Genomic DNA, 16,084 nt, shown 5'->3' with positions numbered 1-16,084 from the left:
AGTTGGACAAGAGCCAGGGGGGCAGTCAGGGAGCATATATGTTACATGAGGTTGCTAGTGGAGGAACCTTCATGGAGCGGACTCCTGCCTGGCTGCCTTGCAACACAAGCAAAAGTTGTGCCTGCCTGTACCTGACGGGTGATTTGCCTCAGAGTAGGGGCTTGTGGAAGCCAGCTTCAAAGAGGAACATTCACACCTGATGAGGGCTATCCATGCGAATTTTATTGTACAGTGGATGGTCCTTTGCTACCATCACCGGTTTCTAAACACCCCTCAAGTGACCAAAGAGACAAGGAAGCACTGTTACAACTCTTTGTCTAGTTTTGTAGTGGAGCACAGTGTTGTAGAGTACTTGCAGAAAATGCACTTGGATGTGTTTCCTTTCCTTTGATGTGAGATCATCCATAAGGTCACCTAGGCCCCTGGATATTGCTGGGCAAATCATCTTTACTGTTGCAACTACCACTTGACAGTTTCTAGACCTGAAATTACACATCCAGAGTCGCTGAACATTTCTGGCTTATAAATGTAATTCTTGGAATGAACTACAGGCACCCAAATTTTAAACTTTCACCTAAAGCGCACAGCTCCCTTCCCAAGGCAAGTGTTGAACACAGACATGTTCAGCAAGGGGGAGAGATCCTGGCAGGACTTCTGTCAAACCATGAGGACAAAGCTGAGCAGCATGGGAAGGGCCAGATATATATGTGTACATCTGAGCTAGTTGCTGAGATTTTATTTATGGTCAGGAAGAAAACCAAGTATTTTTGGAAGCAATTTGTCTCATTTAAATATAACTTTCTACAAGAAAACCCATAAATCATGCTCTTCAACTCTATTTTCTGTCTTTGATCCTCCAGTTCATCATCTCTGCACAGAGGAAAGGTGAGAAATGATTTCTAAGCTAGGCTCTGCTGCTTTGGTTGCTTGGAAGGGACTGAGGTGTGTCAAACTGTTAAAGACAAACCATGAATGGCAGGCTCGCTGCTGCAAATTAATACCTGCAAAACCCAGCAATAATCTGTCCCGCTGTCTTTCTGGCAGATGAGAGGTGGGGCAGTCAGACGTGACTGGTGTACATGTGACTGTTGTGTGTGCACATGGGGTGAAGAGAGCTGCTATAGCTGCAATTTACATGGTATATGATATTGCACAGGAGGGGAGCTGCTGCTGTAATCAGCGCTGCTCAATACAAACCACTACTGCATCTCTAATTGTGATACCCGAATAAATAAAATATTCAGTTCATGCTGATGAGTTTGTGGCTCTGCTCCAAGTTAGCTTTTTGCAAGCAGAAATCGGAGGTGGGTTTTACTTTCTTGATTGTTTTCTTCATCAGGTGATCATGATGAAAGTGCAAACCTTCACCATGACACTCTCAGAAGACAAGAAGAGGGAGAGGAAGACCTAATGAACAGTGATGCACGGTCCAATGTTTTGGGATCCTCAAGCCCAAAGAGGAAAAGGTATTTCTTGGTGTACCTTACCTAACATCCTCTAAAAAACCTTTACCACCATTCTTGGGAGTGGCATTGCCCCAGGACAATACATCTGCTGACAGAAAATCCATTTGCTGACAGCAGTGATCCCTTCATTCCTGCTCTCCCACATGATAAAGCGGGATGTACTTGTCAGCAAAATATTATCAGCTCAAGACCACCAGGTGCTATTCAGTTCAGGGAGAGACTGAAATGGAGTCTGAGTGCCTCAATTGTGCTAATGAACTCTGCTAATGAAAATGAGTCAAAGGGGCCAGCAATCTCTATAGCTAAGAGTTTGTGTAGTTGTGTGTTTTCCATACAGGGGAGGAATGGAGTCAGGTTTAATAGGATCTACAAATGAAATCATTCTCATGCATGGCAGGTGGCTGCACTGGTCAGTGTGGATGCAAAATATTTCCCTGTCACCAAGTATATTAGAAAAATCGGTGGTCTCTGCTGATGAAATCCAGCCTAACAGTTCACAACCAAGCTACCTGCCATAAACAATGCTTTTTTAGTGACACAAAGTCTTTCCGACATGTGTCCACGTACCAGCTTTTGCCTAGACATTTGTAATTACCTGTTTTGTTATTTAATCAGGGCGAAGCTGGTGACCCGAATTCACGGAGAGGAGCTGAAATCCCAGAACTACCAGGTGAGCAGGGGCTGACTGCCCTTACGTGCCTGTGAAATTCTCGGACAGGCCAGACCTGATCCCAGGAGTGCACGCTGTGTCCTTGTGCCCCACAGATTGCCATCACCATCATTGAGGCCAGACAGCTGGTGGGTGAGAACATTGACCCTGTGGTGATGATCGAGATAGGTGATGAGAAGAAGCAAACGACAGTAAAGGAAGGCACAAACGCCCCTTTCTACAATGAGGTAGGTGCTTGCTCCTGAAGAAGACACTTTCTTCAATGGCTCTGGGTAGCCTCCACCACTTGGTAGCTCAAAAGGGGATGAACTAAGTTTGTAGCACCTACATGTCTGAGCAGGGAGATCTGTGCAGGAACTGCTTGAGTTTCAGTCTTGGCCAAGCACCACCAGTAGCTCCCTTGGGTTTAGCTCTGTTTGCTCTTTCTCTTCTCAAGTTCAGTCCATCCTGTTCCACACCCCGTCCACTGCATCCTGCCCTAATACCACTGCCTCTGCATTTTTTCAGATGGCCCATTTGGGAGCTTTGTCTTAAATGCCCCCCTTCAGCCTCCCGTTTCTACCATTTCACCATTTCAGCCTTTCCTTGAAATATGTTTGTCCCAGCTGGTAACAAACGAGACCAAAACAACCCCCCAAACCAACCAGTCCTTTGGGTTTCCTTGTGCCGCCTGTCCCTTTGGGCAGTACCCTGGGATGCAGAGTGAGGGCTGTGGGTATTTGCAAAGGGCAGTGCTGTGCAGCCACACAAGGAGGAGAGTGGAAAACAGGTCTGGGCTATGGCAGACATGAGCCAGGGAGCAAGGAAAGGGATTTTCTATGTCCATCACTGCCTCCTCAGCACCCCCACACCAGGACTTTTTAAAGCAGTAACCCAAAAAGCTAAATGATGCTGCTGAGGGTGCTGGCTACCAGCACAAAGACAATTCTGATCTACTGTTCCCTTTTCCCGCAGTACTTTGTGTTTGATTTCGTTGGACCACAGGTGTTCCTGTTTGACAAAATAATCAACATCTCTGTAAGTACTTAGGAAAGCTTTGCACAGTAAGTAAAGGTCAATGGTGTCACTTTGGCTCTAAATGATTCTTCTTAATGTAATTAAAAAGAGAAATAATTTTAGGTACCAAGGGCACTATAAAGTCAGCATGAAATATAGGAAAGAGAAAGGATAGGGAACACAAAAAGGAGGAAAGGCGGCAGCTGGCAGTGATTTGAAGGAGCATAACCCTAAAGGAAGATTGTGTGTTTTCAGGGACACTCATTGCTGGCTTGGCAACCTGTGAGGTAGAATGAGAAAATTCAGCTCAGTTAAGTGTTTTCAGCATTGTCTCCATCCCTCTAATTTTTAAGCTACCACTTGTTTCAAATGGCCGAGTTGAAACTTCTGGCTTACCTCAGTTCTTCAGGTACAACTGTTTCTACCTAAACTATCCAGGTACCTTATCCTCAGCAGCAGCTCCCAGGCTGCCTGGGAGTGTCAGTGGCTGGTTGCTATTGGCATGGGAGTGGGCTCCAGTTGCTCAATGCTGCTCCCGCAGCTTGCTGCAAGTCCTGGTGAAGCTATGTGACATCTCAGAACAGCCCTGATGGAAGACACACATGCTCTTGGACTTCTTGCAGTTTGGAAGGCCAAGCCTATGGATCCATGCTAGTTGTCTTACCAGAGGCTCCTGAGGTTCATCACCACGTTCAGCAAAGCTGCTAAGGAATTAAGGAAGATGTCCTGAGACTGTGGACAGCACTGTATTTGTGTTACTTAGAAATATCACAAGCTGTGCTGTTCATGAGCTGGTTTTTGCATTTTTAATACCAAAAGTCCCACCACTTGGCCAGAGAAATGAGCACTGAGTTGTTGCCCCAGGAAAGGTGCTTTCCCCCTGAAGTTCTTTGTCCATTTCCAAAATATACACTAGGAAAGGGTCGGTGCTGGTTGTGCTTGACAGAGACACACTCACTGGGGCCTGCTTGCCATCTCATTTACATCTATATCACTTCTCTGATTTCATTAATGTTGTGAGAGGTAAATCAGAATTGAGTCTCTTAGTTTATATGCACATTGAAATATTGCAAAGAAACATTTTAATTCTTCCTCCTCTGGGTGTACTCGGTTCTTACGGCAATTCGGATATTGCACAGAGAGTTACATGATTTCTGCAGCCTAGTATGAAACCAGTTATGCCCCATGTGTTTATATTCATCACAATTTATTTAAACCTGCCAGGGTAAGTAATAACAACTGCATCCTCTGAAGACGCATCCATCTGATTCCTGCACTGTATAATCCTGGGACCTGGGATGAACCTGTGTGATTCTACTTGGATGCAACTATATCAGTTTCTAAATTGGCACAATATTGGGTTAAGAACAGATTTCAAATGCTTGCTGTATCTGCTGTGGTTGTGTGCACCCAGTTTTGGGTGGTGTTGGATGTCACGGCTTATTACCTCCGAACCAAAGGAGACCTTTGGATTACTTTTGCTTATGCTCACTGGGAAGAGAGATAATGATACTCTTTAACCAGCCTTTTTCTAACAGGTTATGCACAATAAACTGATTGGGAGTGTGCTGATAGGCTCCTTTAAAGTAGATCTGGGGACAGTCTATAGTCAGCCAGGTAAGTCATGCATTTTCTGCCCTTTTTGGCTATTAAATGAGATGTGAGGCAGGGAAGGAGAGGAGAGGGAGGTGTGCTGCTATTTCACTTAGATGCTTGTGGTTTATGCCAAGGGATAAACTTAACAAGGTTTTTGGAAAGATTATTCTTCCATTTGGATACCAGCCACATTTTTGGAAACAGGTTCAACACTGGAAACACCTTGAGAATCTGCCCATTGGTGGGAAGCACTTACAAAGAACAGCTTTTCTTTAGGGGTAGAGAGGGCAGCTCAATGCTCTACAAAACCTAACTCCACTCATTGGTAGCAGAGCATCCAAAACTGTGCAGCGTGTGTTGGGGTAGAAGGGATGGAGGGAGGGAGAGTGGGATGGAGCGTGGAAGGAATGATGAGGGGAGCATGAGACGAGAGGAGGAGCAGCCCATAATGGGAGAGAAAAGAAGGAGATGACAAAGATGTGATCATGGGTCCACTTGACCTGCCATTTTCAGAGCTGTCCAGTGCTTTCTGAAATCTAAAGCTAAGAAAAGATCACTTGTCTCTTTTTTGGTCTGTTTTTACAGCCATCCACAAAACATGTATCTTTCTTCTATAGTTATTGAAGGACCTAGTCATTTCTCAGTCTTTAAGAATGAATGTATTTCCTATACATCACTTCCTGTAGATGTCACCCAGTTATGGCAAAAGTGTAGAGTCATTCAAGCCCCATACTGCCTTCAGGGTTTCTGCAAGAGTCAGAAGAGAGTATTGGCCTCACTGGAGTGAGCAGCCTACGTCCGTACTCAGACTGCGTTAGTCTCTGAAGTCTGTCCTGTATCTTCTGCTCACACTTCTACAGGAGGGTGGTGTCTGAGGGGTGATCCTGAGCTCATATCCCTGGTATATTCTGGTCTCTCCCTCCCACTCCCTTACACACCCAAGGTGATGGCCAAGGACTTTATGTAAATTTTTAGGGGGGTTGCTGAAGCAGGACTGCAGCAAGGGCTGTTGTGGGTGAATTGTCTTGTGCATTTTCCCACTGGAAAGATGGAGCCAAACCTGCTTCTGGCTGCTGCTTCTTCCTCTGATAGCTGCCCAGCCTCCTTTCTCAGCTGGCTGCCGGTGTTATGCCTTGCCATTGCTCTCAGCAAGGGTTTTGCCGCTGGAGAGTTCTGAGATCTTCAGACAGTTCTCATCAAAAAGTTGGTTTTCCCTCATAAAGCCTCAGCCTTAATTCAGGTTGTCCTGGTTTCAGTTGGGATAGAGTTAATTTTCTTAGTAGCTGGGGCAGTGCTTTGTTGCTGTGTTTTGGATTAGGTGTGAAAACAATGTTGGTAGGACACCGATGTTGTTAGTTGTTGCTGGGTGATGTTTATACCAAGTCAAGGACTTCTTAGTTTCTTGGGCCCTGCCAGAAAGAGGGCTGAAGGGGCACGGGAAACTGGGAGGGGACACAGTCAGGACAGCTGACCTGAACTAGCCAAAGATGTACCATGGGACATCATGCTTGGTGTATAAACTGGGGGGGTGGGGGGTGGCAGGGGCTGCCGATCATTGCTCAGGGACTGGCTGGGCATCAGTCATCAGATGGTGAGCAACTGTATTGTGCATCACTTGTTTTCTTTTCTCCCTTCCCTTTGGATTTCATTCCTCTCCCCTTCTCCCTTTTTATTGTAACTATTTTTGTTCTTTTGGTTTTATTTTATTTCAGTGGTTAAATTGTTCTTATCTCAGCCCTCAAATTTTACATTCCAATTCTCCTCCCCATCCCTCTGGGTGAGGGGGAAGTGTGCGAGCAGCTCTGTGGTACTTAATTACCAGCTGGGGTTAAACCATGACTGTCACGTGAGAGGGTGTGCATGTGTGGTGTGTGTGTGTAATCCTCTCAACCCCAGGTGTTTGATCTGTCTGTTGGCACCCCAGGAAAGCCCAGACCCTTGTGCCGGGCCAGTCTGTCAGCATCCCGTTACAGGGACCCTTTGCTGAACAGTCCTGCTGGATCGGAGGGCGATTCAACTGCCTTGTTCAGGGAAACACGCCAACAGCATGAGGGGGACCCCTCAGCTGGTCTTCCCACTTAATTTGGATGTGTCACCCACTGCTGGCAACTGCTAGTGCCCACAAAGGACCAACACCAACGATTTACGGAATCACACTCTTTATTAGTATGACATCATGACAAATTAAGGTTTGTGATTGCCGATGATAGGGACTGGCTGCAAAAACAAGCTTGAAATGATATGCAACTAAATTACATACAACTAAATTATAATCACTAATAACAGCTGTTGTGAGTTAGTTATTTAGCATGCATAAGTCAACGCATCCCTAAGGGGGAGAAGACAGGTTCAGCCTGTCGACTGATCCCAGAAGTTACGATGGAGTCTTCCCTCACTTCTCCCCTCATCTGTCCACTTTTTATACTTCATAGTACATTGCATATTCATTCATCATACACAGGATCGGTTACAAGTTTCTCGCTTCCAATGCAAATTAGTACTCATCTTCAGATAGGGCTACTGAAGTTCTCTGCTAACTATGCATGCTCCTCAAGTGGGGTTTTGCCCTCTTTCAGGGGGACTATTTGAGTTGGAGGTCATGATCTCCCACTACCACAATTATCTTTGTCTTATTTTCAACTAATTTTCTGTTGATGTCAGTGGATTGCAACGCCTTATCATCCTGTTTCTTCTCATAGCCAGAACTTTCCTCACTTGAAGGCTTCTTTCTGTGTAACTTAGGTAACGGTGTTCTTTTCACTGTCTGTTCTTTGTTTCTCATCCTCCCCAAGGGCAACTACCTTGATTAGTAGTCCCTTCATAACAACTTTAGAGAGTGATTCAGCTTGACCTAGCTTTGTGAACACTGAATCAGAGTTGGGTAATCCAGGAGTTTAGATGATAATTCCCCCGCTTTGGATTTATTTCAGTCCAGGACTAGTCCATTTCCATCACATTTAGGTGGAGCTTGAGTGACTCTAGTCATACATATTGTTTTTACTAACTGGTATCGTGTGCCCAGTGAGGTGCAGAAGTACCTTGGAAGCAGATAACTTTGAGATGGAGGTGTGCATTAGTATTATGAGATTATTTCATCTGAGGAAGGTAATTGTACCACAGTAGTTGGCTCAGCCACAGGTATCTCATGGATTCTTCATGCAACAACTGGTATGCAGCTTATCAGCTGTATGGTGCCATCGAGTTCCCATTCCTGCAGGGAGCACAACAGAGCATGGTCGCAGTGTTTTCGCTCTGCTCCATTCTCCGTCACTCCTACCAGCATGTGCTGAGCTGGCAGGATGTGTGGCTTAGGGAGCTGTGGTGATGTAGATTCTGTGCATACCAGCCATCCTGAAGGTGATACCTGTATTTTAGCCTAAAAAAGCTTTCTGTAATACTGCACTTGTTAGGACCCAAATTTCTCTGATTTCCCCCCTCTGAAGGTGATTTTCCCACAATGACAGGTGCTGAAATCTCACCTGACCTTCCACTGGTCTTTAGTCCCTGATCTCAGTAACCTTTGATGAAGATGAGCTTGTTCCTGATGAGCTCTAGATCCGTTCTTTTTGGTCACACAACATTTTGGACCCTCCAGATGTGCCCGGTAAAAAAGTGTACTTCAGCATGACCCTCCTGAAAGCATGCAGGTTGTTTGCAGTGCCCTTTCTGAGAGTCAAAAGGAGAATTATTTACATTTTTTGCATCTACTGTTTGGATATTTAAGTTTGTCCTTCTTACAGGTCATCAGTTTTGTGACAAGTGGGCGCTTCTCACAGACCCTGCTGACATTAGGACGGGAGCCAAGGGATACCTGAAGTGTGACATCAGTGTGACTGGGAAAGGTGATGCAATACAAGCTGCACAGAAAACAGCTGATACTGAGGAGCAGATTGAAAAGTACCGCAATAGTTTCTTTTTTACTGCTTTCTTCTTTACCAAGTACCTCAAGGGGGTCCTCTGTGCTCCTTTCAGTCCTTTCCTTGCTAACTTAGGGTTAATAGCAGGGTGGCATTGTACACCTGGCTGTTCTGATGTGCTCAAAGAGAGCTTTTACAATCCCCTCAATTAAATTGAAGGGCATGTTAGGGTCACTTCTCTGCAGCTGATAGAGTTGACCATGCATTGTGGCTAAGTGCCAGATTATCCCTGACAGAAGGTTCATTGGTCTAAAACCAGTTAAATATTTCTGAAGAGCAGTGCAATATGAATTAAAAATATGAGGAAAAGCTATTCCTTCTCCTCTATCAGATGTGTGTGTATGGATATTTTCCATACCCTTAGATAAACTCAAGTGCATTAGCATTCTCCTTGTAAAATACAGAAGTTCAAGGTGGTAAAGTATGCTGCCAGCATACTTCAAATTTTACAAGAGCAATGTTTCTGGTCCATACTGACATACTGGACCAAGTCCATGGAGAGTCACCAAGATGATGGAGGGCTGGAGCACATGGTCTACAGGGAAAGGAGTGTGTGTATGTGTGTGTGAGGTGGTTTCTTGGGCCTTAAGAAGAGCAAGTAAAGGGGTATCCTACATGAAAGCATTGGAACAGGCTGCCCAGGGAGGTGGTGGAATTATCATCCTTGGAAGTGTTTAACAAGAACATACATGTGGTGCTTAAAGGCATGGTTTAGTGATGGACTTGGCTGTCCTGGGTTAATGGTTGGACTTGATGGTCTCAAAGGTCTTTGCCAACCTAAACGATTCTATGATTTTCTCATGGTAACCAGAATTTTTTTTGGTTTAGATGCAGAAGCAAATTCTTACACCTTTTTTTGTCTTGTCAGGGTGCAAGCTAACTAGAGATGACAATTTTGTTGGAAAAAATACTACTTCATTGTTTGAGTTTTCAGTTTTAAGGAAATGGCTTCTTTTTGTCTTTCAGGAACCTATTGATCCCCAAAGGCTTTCCATCTGAAAGACCATGGGCCAGGTTTTATGTGAGAATTTACAAAGCAGAAGGACTTCCAAAGATGAACTCTAGTATCATGGCCAATGTCACCAAAGCTTTCGTAGGTGACAGTAAGGACCTTGTGGATCCCTATGTGGTGGTCATGTTTGCAGGTCAAATGGTAATTGGGATCCTCTTGATTACAAATGTAGGCCTTCTTTCCTATTAGCTGTGCTGCAGGCATGTGATTATGCTTATGTCCTTTATAGTTACATAAATTAAGTAAAAAGCGTATTTCTGTAATCTGAAAGAAAATTTTCAGTTCTTAAATTATGCAGGAACAAAGTGATGGAAACACTTAATGCCAGCTGATCTAATATCAGCCTCACAGCCGTAGGTTAGAGTCAGGCAGCAGGAGGGGAAGGAGAATTCTGTAGATCTGTTATTAAAACATCAAGTTACAAGACAGTGAACTACCCAGTGTGGTATTAATTAAGTGCTATGTTCTGGTCTTCCTAGAGTGAAAAAGGGAAGCAGGGATGAAATCAGTGAAGATGGTTCAGTCTGGATTGTAGGGCTGTGTTTTGACTTCTGAATTACTCTGCTGTGATTCAGGACTTCTGTAGCTTTTCCATGGGTAGCAGAAGTGTTTGAGTAGACTGTCTCAGTGTTGCCTGTCTTCATTGCTCCCAGAGCTCCTTCAACATCAAACATGGTGCTACAGAGAGCTGCCGAGAGGGACCTTCTGACTTTGGTGCAAGAGGAGTACAGAGGAATTCCAGGGACCTGGGTCCTCTGGGGTACACCCGTGAAGCACCGTGTCAGCGAGTTTGTCTTGATTATTGGTGTAAATAGGGAAAGAATCAAACTGGAAACGATTTTAAGCCAGCAATGCTTTCTGTGTGCAAGGAAGCCTTAGGGAGAACTCCAGCAAGTCATTTACAGATGTTTCAGGCATGAGAATGAGTGCCTCAGTGCTGATTTTGTGTTTTGCTGTGAATCCAAGCTGCAAAGTATTACATCCCAAACCAGTATGGGTTAAAATGGTCAGATGCATGCAGCTGCTGCAGGTTTAATAGAGGGCTGAAGGAGACATGAGAATGGATCAGTGATGTGAGTTTACATGCTGGTGTATAAAACATGGGTTTAGAGGTATCGTCAGTGTGTTCCCTGACTCTGTTCTCCCCACCAATGTGAAAGCAGAAGGCCTCCCACAGCCTGTGGCTGCACAGACTGTGATAATGGCCCTACTGTCTCCTGCAGGCTAGGAGGCATAGCTCCAGTCTCTACATCCCTAGCACACAGGCATATGCCCAGAATGTGAGCTGCAGCAATCATATTTTATACTAGATAAATTGCCTCATTTAAGGTAGTTTCATTGGTACATGCTGTCTGGCAGCTGTAATGAATTTCACGTTTTATGAGACAAATTGCGCTGCATTACCACTACCCGGGTATTTCAAAAGCCATTTGAAGATGTGCAGTTTGTAACAGAAATGCCAGAGTCTGGCTTCCTGGTTATGTTTTGTGCATAAGGGCCCTGAAGAACTAGGTCTTATTCCAGGCTCTGCCGCGTGGAGGTGAGAATTGTCCATAATGTGGTCTTTTATTAGATATGGAGGGGAAAATAAACAAGCTGATAGAAAAGCCCAAGTACTTTCAAGACAGCAATTTGTGCTTTAAAAATGTCCGGAGAGATGTTGCCAAGTGCAATTTGTGCTACATTCATTGCTATTCTCCAGAGTCTGACCCCTCTGGGGTTAAATTTGCTGGACTTTCATTTCAGGGTCGAACGACAGTGCAAAAAAGCTGTGCAGATCCAGTATGGCACGAACAGATTATTTTCAAGGAAATGTTCCCTCCACTCTGTCGAAGAGTCAAAATCCAGGTCTGGGATGAAGGCAGCATGAATGATGTGGCTTTAGCTACCCACTTCATTGACTTGAAGAAAATATCAGATGAACAAGACGGTGACAAAGGTAAAGGGGAAAATGTCTGCTCTAGAATATGCCCTTAAGGTAAAATCTGTTTGCTTGGTATCTGGGCACTGGCTAATCCCATTTTAGGAATGCCCAGAGCTCAAGTGAACATCCATATAGTTTTTGCTGAGAGACCTCTTCTTGCTTAATTTGAAGTTACATTACATTGTGCTTGGTGCATGGAGGTCTGCCACTGCTTGTCTTGTTACAGAGCTGCTACATAACTTGGTACCTTCTTTGTGACCGGCAATAGTCTGCTCTAGTCCATTAGGGATGACTGATATAAGCTTATAGTTTGTGCAAGTTTCAGTTGGGTGATGAAAGCACAAAGTGCAAATCATGGACAGAGTAGGGTTGTGTTTTTGATCTACCCAGTAAGAGCAAGGTGTTTAGGTAAGGCTCAGCTGGGTGCTATCGCATCCCAAGGAGGTATGATGGACTAGTGTGTTTGTCCTCACTTATGTGAGGTAAAGCTCGCTACCTGGAGTCTTTTTACTGATGCTTGAGTCTACATGTGTAGCCTTATTGACGTTCTGCGATCTACGGGTGGAACATGGTCAGTTATCACCGCTCAGCAAAGGCATGGTAACTCCTTAAACTTGGCAATTCAAATGTGTATCTGAGTCCTTGATCAGAAAATAAAAGATAAACCATGTAAACTGAGTAGTGACATGGGCTTGGGAACAGTTTGAACTGGGTGAAAAAGCCTCCGTTCCTCTCCTACCATGTCCCAGCCCCCAGTCTGTGGGAGAAAGTTCTTTTTTTCAAGAGGTGCAACAGACCTCATGTCCCATCACGTGTGGTATGAACACCTTCTGAGACAGAGCTCCACACCAGCAGAGTCTCTGGCTGGGTATTGGCAGAGGCTCTTTGGTGCCAAAGAATTGCTCTGAAAATAATGCTGAATATGAGGTATCCCAGCCTGCACAGAAATGAGTCCTGTCTGGCTTTTGGTTGCAAGGGGCAAGATTTCTTGGAGCAGACAGCAAGGAAAGCATGCTAACACCTAGCAGAAATGCCACAAAAGGTGCTTTATCTCCAGGGTTTTTGCCTACCTTTGGGCCTGCCTGGATCAATCTCTATGGTTCACCCAGGAACCACAGCCTCATGGATGACCACCAGGAGCTTAATGAAGGTTTTGGAGAAGGGGTCTCCTTCAGGGGGCGTCTCTTCATTGAGATTGCTGTGGAGATACTTTCAGGAGGAGCCCGTGAGTCGAAGTTTTCAAGTATTATCAAGGACATCAAATTGCCATCTAAAGACTTCAAAGCACCCAAAGGAAAAGACAAAACTGAGAAAACAGGAGAGGATCGAAAGTCACCTTCTTTTTCAGATAAGATGAACTCAACTGAAGTGGAAGTGGAGCCATTCGATGTGCCTTCAGAGGTCAGTATGATATTAAGAGATTGATTGACATATGTCCTTAAACCTCCAAGGATGGCACTGATATGTGTATTTGGGTTCAGGCCATGTAATACTGCTTTTATGTGCTCCCTACAGCTTCTTCCATGCCTCCATAGTCTTGGGACTTTCCCTTAATAATGCAGCAAAAATGGAGCATTAATGTGTACCTGTAACTCATAAAAACATCGCAAGTAGGACTTGGTTTCCATAAAACTTAGTCTCCTGTCCTATTGTCCCTTCTGCACTAGCTGCATCCATGTGTTCCTGGTAGAAACTTACATGTTGTCATATCTGCTAAATACAAATCCGATAAAGAATTGACAGAAAGCCAATTGCAGCAGCTGTTAATTATAAATTCTAATTTCCTGCATTCATTTGACAAAATCGGTAGTGGTCAGTTTTGTCAATTGAAGTCAGTAGGGAATACCTGACACGGAATTTGTGCAAGTGCAGAGAGATGCATCCCAGCCTGTTTTACTCTCCTCCTTTAACCCTAGATTTTCAACATGGTTTTAGATTGCTAGTCTCTTTACAAGAAGGGCTGCAGATCATGTGCTCAGTCTCAGCTGGCATTAACTGGTGTTACTTTCCTAACTCCACCTGTTGTACTGGGTTACATCATAGGCAGATCTGTGCTATGGTGCTCTGAGAAGGTCATGCAGTTGTGGCAAGACATGTGGGCTCAGGTGCTGAGCCAACACTTAAGCTTTAATGCCCTGCTCCATCACATCACTGTCCGGAAGCAAAAGCACATTGGTACATGTATATGCAAGCTCTATTTTTTTTTTTTTTTACCCAATAAATAGAATCCTATAATCATTTAGATTGGAAAAGACCTTTGAGAGTCCAACTGTTAACCCAGGACTGCCAAGTCCACCACTAAACCATGTCTCTAAGCACCATGTGTGCATGTTTTTCAAACATCTCCAGGGATGGTGCTTGACCACCCTTTCAATGAAGAAATTTTTCCTAAATCCAATCTAAACTTCCCCTGGTGCAACTTGAGGCCATTTTGTCATGTCCTGTCGCTTGTTCCCTGGGAGAAGAGACCGACCCCCCGCTGCCTACAGCCCCCTGTCAGGGAGCTGCAGAGAGCGACAAGGTCCCCCCTCAGCCTCCTTTTCTCCAGGCTGAACACCCCCAGCTCCCTCAGCCGCTCCCCATCAGACTTGTGCCCCAGCCCCTTCCCCAGCCCCGTTGCCCATCTCTGGACACGCTCCAGCCCCTCCGTGTCCCTCCTGCAGTGAGGGGCCCGACACTGAACACAGGGTTCGTTTCCTTTATTATATCTGATTCTTAGTGTTTTGACTCCACCTCTACACGTAAATAGGGGAGAGGAAATTGTTCTTTGGTCTTGAAGCCCAGCCCTGAGAAGTGCTCTTCCCTGGCCTGTGCCCTGGCATTGCCAGCATGAGTGCTAGCTGGAGCAGATCAAGGAGTATGTTAGTGGAGAAATGGCAAGCCAGTCGGGCAAACCTGTGCACTGGTCTTGCTTTACCTACTCATATAGTTGTAAATTGCCTCTGTCCCTCGGTTCGTCTCTGAAGATTGTAATCAAGGTGATATGAGAAGAAATTTATTTCTATAATATAGATTATCCTTTATATGGAAGAAATCCATTATTGTGAGGGGCTCAAACACTATGGTCTTAGGTGCTAGCTAAATACTCCAAGGTGCTAGCTAAATACTCCAAGTAGAGGAACAAGTCCCTTTGTAACACCAATAAATATCAATAGTAGTAAAAAGGATTTATTTCTGGCTACTCTGCCTCAGTTTTAAATACAGAATGAATAAAAGGCAACAGCATAATACAGTGATGCTTAATATTCTTTTGTTTTTGACATTCAGCAATATTTCATGCTACAGAAGACACAGTAATTGTATTACAGCTCTCTGAAAGGAAAAGCAGTAACTGGGGACATTACAAATAAGGCAAAAAATGTCTCATAGGGCCTCTGAGGCAACAGAGGCAATTTGCCCAGCCCCACCGCACAACTATTTTGATCTATTCTGGCAGCAAGATGATGTAAAACATATGCAATTTGCTTTCTTTATAATGAGAGATAGATGTTTGTGTCATAGTTTCTGAGCCTCAGCTTTATTAGACACCCTATGCTCTGGGTTCATGCTGAAAATAATCAAGATGCAAGGAAGCCAAAGTTACTCCAGAGCTGCAATCTGTTTGTGGTGTTATCTTTGATGCGTGATGCTGCTAATCCTTTCACCTAAACCTATGCCCTTCTATTGTCTATAGCAGATGTTTTTCAAAATTAAGCGATCATGGGCTGTGTCAAAAGCTGTTTCTGCTTTGCAAAGCCAGGGAAACAAATATTCATATACAGCTGATGTTTTATTCAGTGCCTCACTCGGTTGCAAAATAAGCTAGTGGTGATCTTGCCTAATGGGCTTCAGTACACTGGTGCCCATACTGTGAAATGAGTAGGGTTTGCATTGGAGAGATTGTGGCAGTCAGGGTGTAAATCTGGGGAAAACTCAAAACTTAAAACATATCACCTTTGAGCTTAGCCTTGGTTTGAGGCTAGTGATACCAGGGAAGGCAAAGAGTGGAGGCCCCTTAGATCCCACCTTTGGCTCTATGGTTTAAAACACAGCAGGATAAAAAAAAAAAAAAAAAAAAAAAAAAAAAAGGGAGGACTGCTTGGTTTCAGTAGGCTTTTGCATAGGGCTGCCATCTAAAATGTGGATACCAGAAATCTCTCTGTCTTACTGGTGTCACTGGGAGCTGAGTGTCAAAGTCTTGACTTTGGGCAAGGTCAGAGTCTTGGCAGTACAAACACATGGGCAGTAGGTCAAGGTCATCCTGGGGAAAGCAGAGCTGGGTGAGCATTCCCCTGCCTGGATGCAGTATGGCGGCAGCATCTCCTATTGCAATGCGAAGGAAGACTACGGCCACACTCACTGATAAATGACATATTCGGATGGTGATAGTTTGTTACTGCTGCGCTAAAAGAGTGCCCTTAAACTGCCCTTGAACGGCCATAGATGTATAATTTGAATGATGGTAGAAGAGTATGTGAAGGTGCTGAAACCATTTAGCAGCGACCACTGGTGAGGCAGAGTATG

General features: G+C 44.6%; 1 protein-coding gene across 1 annotated transcript in view; it reads left to right on the top strand.

The window, feature by feature from the left end:
• The window catches only part of FER1L6 (fer-1 like family member 6), a 108,869-nt gene that overhangs the window by 38,566 nt on the left and 54,219 nt on the right, over positions 1-16,084 (top strand). Inside the window, exons 3-11 of the mRNA XM_080381750.1 lie at positions 1,340-1,466; positions 2,082-2,136; positions 2,232-2,363; positions 3,091-3,153; positions 4,671-4,749; positions 8,469-8,625; positions 9,612-9,798; positions 11,404-11,596; positions 12,639-12,982. Coding sequence (XP_080237876.1) covers positions 1,340-1,466; positions 2,082-2,136; positions 2,232-2,363; positions 3,091-3,153; positions 4,671-4,749; positions 8,469-8,625; positions 9,612-9,798; positions 11,404-11,596; positions 12,639-12,982 — 1,337 coding nt within the window. The remainder of the gene's footprint in view (positions 1-1,339; positions 1,467-2,081; positions 2,137-2,231; positions 2,364-3,090; positions 3,154-4,670; positions 4,750-8,468; positions 8,626-9,611; positions 9,799-11,403; positions 11,597-12,638; positions 12,983-16,084) is intronic.

This window comes from Falco punctatus (assembly GCF_963210335.1).
Source record: "Falco punctatus genome assembly, chromosome: 3".
Taxonomy (NCBI): domain Eukaryota; kingdom Metazoa; phylum Chordata; class Aves; order Falconiformes; family Falconidae; genus Falco; species Falco punctatus.
The sequence above is the reverse complement of the archived record's forward strand: the minus strand, read 5'-3'. Positions and strand labels throughout refer to the sequence as shown.